The sequence below is a fragment of the Phragmites australis genome, chromosome 11 (assembly GCF_958298935.1).
Source record: "Phragmites australis chromosome 11, lpPhrAust1.1, whole genome shotgun sequence".
Lineage (NCBI taxonomy): Eukaryota > Viridiplantae > Streptophyta > Magnoliopsida > Poales > Poaceae > Phragmites > Phragmites australis.
Window position 1 is genome coordinate 4,384,604 of NC_084931.1, and position 8,600 is coordinate 4,393,203.

General features: G+C 45.2%; 1 protein-coding gene across 1 annotated transcript; it reads right to left on the reverse strand.

Moving 5' to 3' along the window:
- Positions 1–1,885: 1,885 nt before the first annotated feature.
- LOC133884900 (probable cellulose synthase A catalytic subunit 1 [UDP-forming]) lies at positions 1,886–8,359 on the reverse strand. Its single transcript, XM_062324491.1, has 14 exons — positions 8,075–8,359; positions 7,201–7,396; positions 6,797–6,987; positions 6,571–6,655; positions 6,294–6,480; positions 5,640–5,906; positions 5,193–5,538; positions 4,975–5,112; positions 4,761–4,886; positions 4,458–4,670; positions 4,120–4,378; positions 3,737–3,933; positions 3,250–3,600; positions 1,886–2,880 (listed from the first exon to the last, which is right to left on the reverse strand). Exons 1-14 carry the CDS (start codon positions 8,159–8,161, stop codon positions 2,293–2,295), a joined length of 3,231 nt encoding a protein of 1,076 aa, XP_062180475.1. The 5' UTR covers positions 8,162–8,359; the 3' UTR covers positions 1,886–2,292.
- Between the last annotated feature and the right edge of the window lie 241 nt (positions 8,360–8,600).

The following is an 8,600-nucleotide window of genomic DNA, read 5'->3' on the forward strand; positions in this document are numbered from 1 at the left end:
ACGACCTCCATCGGGACTGGCATCCACACCGTCACCTCGACCATGATCTCCAGGGCTAGTAACAATAGGTACACATTTTTCATATGCACTGCGTTTAGTGATATCTTTTTGTTACTGATGCATTAATTTAAAAAATTATATTATGTGCACCTACACACTTATCAGCGCCGACACCTAGACCATGGCCAGCGTCGACACATTCACCATTCGCAGGCCTCTCAGGTAATGGGTGCCAATATACTACCGCATTCAATATATTTAATAGTATATCTAATGTAATCATCCTTCCGCATGTTACTACGGTGATGAAGCTAGGACATCTTCATCTGCACCTCCACCGTTTGCACCCTACTTCGGCACTCAAGTCTGGCCGTCTACAGCTACCCCTGCATACCATATAAATACAATATTTTATTTTTACTAATACATTTATTTTCACATTTACCGTATCTAATACATTCATCCGTTCACAGGCCCCTCTAGTGATTATGCATGGACGACAGTGGCACCATCGCAGTCGTATTACCCTAATTAGGAGGATGAGCCTGAGTTGGACCCCCATTTTTTACCTCATGAGGGACTTCTTCCAGGGAACACTGGACTACGACGTCGTCACATGGTCCTAGTTGCCCACAGCTCCACTACCGACGTAGCAGACCCAGGAGGAGACCTCGACTCCCTTTATCGCTACAAGGCCTACCAGATAGGTTGTTCCACCGGACAATCTGACCTACTCTAGGAGCCACGTGAGGGCGAACCAGCGGCACACACGATATTTATGCACCCTCAACAGTACGAGGAGCACGTTAAGGTACGTTCATCGTTATTACATGTCCCAGTTAATTGTTATGTTGCACTTCTAAGAGATGTTTATATTTCCGTATGCTCTTTTTGTATACTAGGTATTCCCTCGTGATGAAGAGTTACTGAACAAACCTATCGAGAACTTTTTTGGGATGCATCTACTCTTCAGTGATGGCTGCCTACCCAGACATAACTGGAGACGCAGAGGTGGTCATTCCAGACCTTCACACCATTGTGAAAGAGGTGGTGGTTCGAGCCGCCGTGGAAGAGGTGGTAGTTCGACAACAAACACAAGAGGACGTGCTTCTACCACTTCCACCACAACCGAAGAGGTTGATTCTAATGATGATGACTTCGTGCTTACTCCTCAGAGAACTCCACGCCATTATAAATTCTCTGACGATGGGGCAGATAACTGGGATCCTAACTTTAATTATTTTTCATATATACCAGCACCACGTAGACCAAAATCCCCAGAATACGATTACCATTGGATGGAATGTGAGATAAGGCATAGATAACTTCAAGAGCCATTTCGTTCGTAGTGTTTATGCTACTAAATATTGTATTTTTTGAATTTAAGATGGTTATATTATTTTTAATCTATTACCTAAGTTGTATATGTATTAAGATGTAGCCTGAAGGCTAGTTCGGTGAGCTGGAGCAGTGTCCGCAACAGAAAATGTGCCAGGAATAGGTGCAGTTCGATGGCATTTCCTTTTATGAACGTTCAAGGCATGAATCTCCGTGGCCACACTTAGGGCGGCTGAGTTGACAGATTGTGACTAATATTGGTTTGCTGTTAGATACTTTGGTGTGCAAACTTTCTCTGCACTAGGTCCTGGTTGTCAGTGATACAGTTTCTCGCCAAATCTTGCGTCGCCAGACTTTGGACACAACCACAACACACCATGGTAAGCAACCGCCCTCGATTCGATGATTAGGACCACCATCTGATCCCTGGGCACCGAGAGATCGCAACCCATTTTTTTCAAGCATTACACATATCAACCACAATCACCCAACAAAACTGATGCATGTATTTCGGAATTTCAAACTCCAGGGAACCAGGAATCAAGAGTTGATGCAATAGCTGCCTTATATAGATGTGCTAAAATATTACAGTGTCCACCAAACCAAAGAATGTATCAGAATCTTTCCGTTTTAAATAACAGCATCGCCATATAGTTCATGTGACAGTGTTTCCCTCAAACAAATGATAACTTACTCTAAGCAACAAACACCACGTATAACAAAGCAAAATTCACAATTTATGCTGCTGGCGCCACAGGGCAAGGGAGGCTTCACAGTTTGTCATTTATCCGCAGCAGGGCCAGCACTCAAGAAGCTAATAAACAGGGGCATAGTTTAGGTAGAATCCGGTCTTCATCTACAACAAAAAAAATTCCCATCTAACCTCCTCAGGTATTTACACGAGGGGGTAGATCTTGATTGAGCCTCTTCGAAGAGATGGGGTTACAGTCTCAATCAGCAGTTCACGCCGCATTGCCCCAAGGCGGCGGCTTTCTGTGTAGGGGAGATGAAAGGGTCTATCTTCACCCACAGCAGGGAGAAAATTGACGCCAGAAGGATGGACCAGACAATGACGATAGTTGGCGTGCGGTTCTGCCTGCCCATGAGACCCTTGAGGAAGGGGTAGAGATGGAGGATCACCCAGATTGAGAAGAAAAGCTTTCCGAAAAGTGGACCCCAGGATTGGTAACCACTGTTAATGGCGTATGAGATTCCTGCAACCATGCCCACCAGGTTAATGACAAGAACAGTGGTCGGAGGGATGAGCAAACTGGTCCACTTGAACACATATAGCTCAGCAAAGTCGCCATCCTCATCAGATGCCTTTGAGGTAACTGTGAAGTTGGTGTCAATTCCTGCCAACACTTTGAGCAGACCCTGGAACACCGCGAAGAGATGAGCAGAGGTGCCACCAATGACCCAAAACTGCTCATTTCTCCACCAGTCCTCAATACCAACACCACTCCATCGGAGCTCCAATATACCAGTGGCAAAGATGGAGGCAAAAAGGAGAATAAAGAACATCCCAGCATAATTACTAATCTGCGCATCATAAAAAGATATGAACATTAGAAAAAGTTGACCAGACGATACTTGATGGAAAGGGTTTCAGCAGCGCAGACATGTAACTAAAAAGACCAAGCTCTGCTGAACTTTAACTTATGACAACACAAAACATTGTCATAATTGAAAAAAAAAATCTCTATATTTGAGTCAGAAGAAAAATGCCAAGGGATAACAGATACTAGCTTACACTCTAGCCACATGTTGTTGATTAATTCTAGTCGCTAGTTAAATGCAATGACGGTTATACAGTGCGTGATAAATGAACGATAATGAGTGCAACAAAGCTACTATCTAACAATTCTTGAATAACAAAGCAAGGAAAAGAAAGGGCATCTTGTGACAAACCTCGGGAATGATAAATTTATTGGTGAGGAGACAGATAGCAGGAAGCACACAATAGGCGATAAGTGGAATAGATGTTATCGGATAAACGATGGTGTTGATGTAAGCCAGCCTCTCCAGAAGTTTCAAATGCCCACTGTAACCATACCAGATAGGACAATGTCTGCTAAGCAAAATTTCAACTGACCCAAGTGCCCAACGGAGCACTTGGTTAAGACGGTCGGAAAGATTGATTGGTGCAGAACCCTTGAAGCAAGGTCGTGGTGGCATGCAATAGATTGACATCCAACCTCTTGCATGCATTTTAAACCCAGTCAGAATATCCTCTGTAACAGAACCATAGATCCAACCAATCTGAAACCACGTAAATGAAAATCACATCAGAGTCCTGGAACCCTATGAAAAAGGGGTTCTATGCTATGATGCAAAGTTGCATAAACAATTAACTCTAGGATACAAAAGAAGGGAAACTATGCTTTTCCCCACTAACCTCTTTTCCCCATTCAGTTTTGTCTTCATACCCACAGCTGATGACATGGATAGCTTCCTTTAGTAGAGAAGCTGGGTTTGTTGAAGGTGGTATGCCTCCTTGAGTCATAAAGGTGGATGCGATAAAAATTGGAGACTGACCAAAGCGTTTCTCCAATTTCCTCTGGGACATAAGCACTGACCTTTCATCCTCATAGCCTAATGGAATTGCAAAAGTAAGATAAAGCGGAAGCCAGCCAGCTTGAGTATCTCAAGATTCTTTTATGTCCAAAATCAGACGAGAGAAGCATGTTTGATAACGCAATATAAGCAGTGATTGTTCTAAGCTCTCTAAGAATAAAAATAAGGTAAGAAATGCACAACAGAAAGTACAGAGCCACATACCTTCTATACCCTCTTCTATATCTTCCATGTTGAAGATGGGAGCTGAAGATTCTGTTCGTTTCATAATACGGTTTTGACTATCCATATAACTCTTGTTCTTTTTCTTCCTTCTACCACAGCAGCTCTTAACAACAATGTTAGGCTCCAGATCGGCTTCAGTCAATACAGGATCATAGCCATACAAAGCCTGCCTATTGAAACAGCATCCTGTTCCCACGTAAACTGGACCCTGAATGCCATCTAAACCTTTCATATTGATCTGCAAAACAAATACCATGTGAGCCATGAAAAATTAGTTGTGATGATTAACAAAGGCACCACCAGTCCGTCAGACTTACATCAAAGAAAACTATGTTGCGATTAGCATATCGATCATGCAAGTCAATGCCATCAAATCTTTGTGGAAACTGTACATAACAAGTTTTCCTTCCAAGTGCAGGATCCATCATGAAGCACATTGCTTCTCTAAGAGCTTTGCTGCTATTGAAGTAATGGTCACAATCCACATTGAGAAGATAGGCACCATTTGTCAGAACAGCAGATACACGAATCTGCCCACCAGCAAAAGGGATACAATTAGTATGGAACAGATAAATACAGTGCATGGTGTAGAAGTGAATTCATGGAAGAGAAAAGCATACCAGTGCATTCATTGCACCAGCCTTCTTGTGATGCTGGAAGCCTGGTCTCTTTTCACGAGAGACATAGACAAGACGGGGTAACTCATTTCCATCGGTGTCAAGCCCACCACTGTGCCCCAAGAACACCTGATTTCCATGCAGAGCAAGTTAAATACATAAGATCCAGGGTACATCAAATTTTAAAAGAAATAGCTTCATTTAAAGTAAAGGGCACCTGAATCATGCCAGGATGGTCCCTTTGATTATTCCCAGGCCAGGCAGTTCCATCAGCCATGGTCCACCCCTCTTCAGGCACTTTCTGTGCTTTGGCAACAAGGGCATTGATTCTAACTTTGAATTCTTCATACTCTCTCTGAAGCAAAGCATATTCAAAGTTAAAATCCAACCAAGAGGTAGAGAAACAGTAGCTTAACCACGAGATTTGTAGTTTACCTTCATTGCTCGCCTTTCCTTAACAAACGAAGGTTGGATTTTGTCCTTTAGGTAATCTATTTTTTGAGCAAAGTAGAATTCTGGAGCTCTTGGTTCGATGTTGTGCTTCTTGCAAAAGGGAACCCACTTCCTAGCAAATTCTGCAGTTTCTGAGAGGGCCTCAAAAGTCAACATAGCTGAACCATCATCCGAAACATAGCATGACACCTTGTCAACAGGGTAATCTACAGCAAGAATGGACAAGACAGTGTTGGCTGTGATCAGTGGAGGTTCCTTCAGTGGATCCACTGTACTGACAAAGACATCAATGGGAGCCAGCTGTGATGGCTCTCCCTCTCTATCATATCTGCAGCGTTAGTATTAGGCATCTCAGCACACAGAGTGTCAATACAAGAGCATTTTAGTGCCCAAAATCCTGACAAAATGTGCACCAATGTTGTAGCTTACCTCAATGCAAGCCTGTCGAGGTATGTTTCACGGTTGATTGGATACCATTTCGGGAATTGATCTAGAAGCCAAGACAAGGCAAACCAAATCTCACAGATAACAGATACTAGCCATAATCCATAAGCATCGGGCACTGGATGAGTGACACGATATTGGAAGAAGAAGCAAAGGATGATAAGCCGGAGAATGATCACGACCCGGTAAAGGTTGAGCTGGTTTGAGGGAATAGGCACAATACGGCTCAGAGGTAGCCGTGCATCATCAACCCTGCCACAAAGGCAAAAGGTACAGATACCTCAGTTTCTTTGAAGCAAAACCTACAATAAACATGACTGTGCACACCACTACTACTGGTAAAGGTTAGCTAAGGGAAAAACAATTAGATCCAGATATACTCATAAATATAAAACTACTTCCTAGTCATTGATTGACCTGGAGAAGGGCTTTCTGTTTTTCCATTTTTGAGATCAAGTGCCACTCTAATGCCCATGTGAGTTCTCTTCAGTGTGCGCTGATATGACATTACCCCCCGCTAGTGCACTTCATCCCAAAGCAACACAAGTATCCATATCCAATGCGAACTCTTATCATGCATACCTAAATATACCATAAGTAGGATGTATAATAACATAGGTAAGGGAAGAAGGTTTATACATTTGCATATCTTCACCATTTGAGCCAGTCCCTTCCATGTCTCCTCTCGCCTCTGGATATTTATTAGTCACTTGCATCATATTTTTGTCCTGTTTAACCCTCCAGCTCTCCACTCTTTCCTTCCAGTCAACACTATTAAGTCCATAGGAATTCAAGTCCTTCGAGGGGTCCACAATCCTCACAGGAACTGAAATCATAGTAGAGATATATTAATGTTTTCCAACTAATGTGCAGATACATTTTCCAAAAGAAGCAATTTATATGTATGAGACAATACCTGGGACGCTTGGATCGACGTAGCTCGATGTTGGGCTGCGGATAGAATGGCGGTCAGGGGAAGCATCAGGGATCTCTCCAGATATCTGAACAAAAATATCAATATGTTAGTAGCCAAGAAAAGTCCAATAACACAAGTAGGTACACCACTGCACTGTAGTGAACAATGCACCATAGTATCAAAGATTGATATCAATAAATTGAAACATGCATGACTAATATTATACCTGTTGCCCACTTGTCAAGCGAGGTATCCTGTGATGTGGTTCATGGCGAGCAGATGAAGACAGATCAACATCTTCTCCTTGACCATGCAGCTGCCACTCTGGACCTTTCCCATTGCCCTGCTTATAGTTGAATTCATTATCCAGGTCATCAACATCTTCCTCCTCCTCATCGCCCTGAACACGAGGACTACCTGAATTTTGTCCAATAGAACAAAAGCAGCATGCATTAATTATTGTCATTGAGAATAAAATTGATAATCTTAGTTGTCAAGAAATAACATCATAAACAGTGTCCAGTACACTGTGATTTTTTTGTTCAAATGAAGAAAGCACAAGATATAGACTCCCACATACTATTATTGTACAGGTTACACGATACTCAAAGAAGTTGTACAGAAACTAACCTTTTAGCCTCTTGTATCTAGTCTTGCACTGAGGGCAGCACTGGTTCCCTTCCTTACGCTCATACTCATAGCACGGGCGGCAGACAGGGAAGGCACACTCATTGCAGGCGACAAAGACATCACCGGTGGCTGAAACGCCAACAGTGTCACCACAAATCTGGCAGACCTTCCCATTCACATTTTTTGGCGTCTTACCCTGCATCAGTGAGATAACAACACAGTTAGCAGACATCCAGACAGAATTACACGACTAGAAGACACAAGGACCCCCAAATGCACTTCACACGTCAGCAACAGACAAAAAATTGATCGGTGATCAACTGTTTGCTTGGCTTCAAGTTGAGGCTAAGATCCATATGCCGGAAAGGGCGGCCCTTAACAGAAGATGAACTAATTCCCTGGTGCTTTAATGGCAAAGGCACATTACAGCAGGCAAAATAAGGATCTAATTCATCAATGGAGCCATGCTAAGGAACTATTGAGGCACAACTTGTCAGGTAAACTCAGGATCTGAACAATCCGAGGCTGCATTACACTGGATCTCCGAAATAGCGGAGCTCCTTCACTACCGGTTGGCAATTTGCCACACGAAGCAGACTGGTCGCACAATTCCATCACGCACGAACCATTCAGAAATCGCCGGGACGGACATGCTCTGATCTACTTACTTACACAGTGAAACGGGACCATCGCCGTAATGGGCAGGAGAAGCGCCGCGAATCTACGAACAGGCCCGCAAAAGGCAAAGGCAATTGGGGGGCGAATCCGAGCGTTAAGCCTAACACCTCGACCCAGATCCACCGACACACGCGCGCGGCGTGAGCGGTCGGTCACCAGCAGAACCGGAGCGAGGACGACACCGGGAGACACGTACCGCAGCGGGCGCGTCGCCGTCGTGGCGGATCATGACGAACTCGTTGCGGTTGTGCGAGCCCGCCACCATCCCCTTGTTCGCCGCCATCCCCGCTTCTCACTCCCCACTGGTACCACTTCACCACCGATTGCGACGACTGCTACGAGGCAGGCGGCAGGCAGATCGGCCCGCGCGGGCCTCTAGATCCGAGCGGCAGTGGCGGCCACCACCATGCCCAGATCCCTCCCGCTCTCAAGCTGCAACGCCGCAGTGCTGCTGCTGCCGCCTCCGCTTCCTCCCCTCTCTTACATACACACACGGCGCCCGGTTAGTGTAGCTGAGTTGGAGGGCCCACCTCGCCACCGCGCCCCGCCCACCGGCTACCACCGGTTCCCCACCCGCTGCCCCCGACGAGCTCCACCGACCGTCAGATGCGGAGGGGCGAGGGGAGCCGGCCGTCGGATGCGGGGCCGTCCACGTCGCGTCGCTCGGGGCGTCGCTGTCCACGGGCTGTCCCCCGCGACGCACGCTGCGTGTGGGCCCGGGC

Coding starts and splice junctions, on each gene's coding strand:
- LOC133884900 (XM_062324491.1), bottom strand. CDS start 8,161: ATGGCGGCGAACAAGGGGATGGTGGCGGGCTCGCACAACCGCAACGAG. Junction 7,397..8,074: donor ACGGCGACGCGCCCGCTGCG/GTACGTGTCTCC, acceptor TCACTGATGCAG/GGTAAGACGCCAAAAAATGT. Junction 5,907..6,293: donor AATGGTGAAGATATGCAAAT/GTATAAACCTTC, acceptor CCTTTGTGGCAG/GGTTGATGATGCACGGCTAC.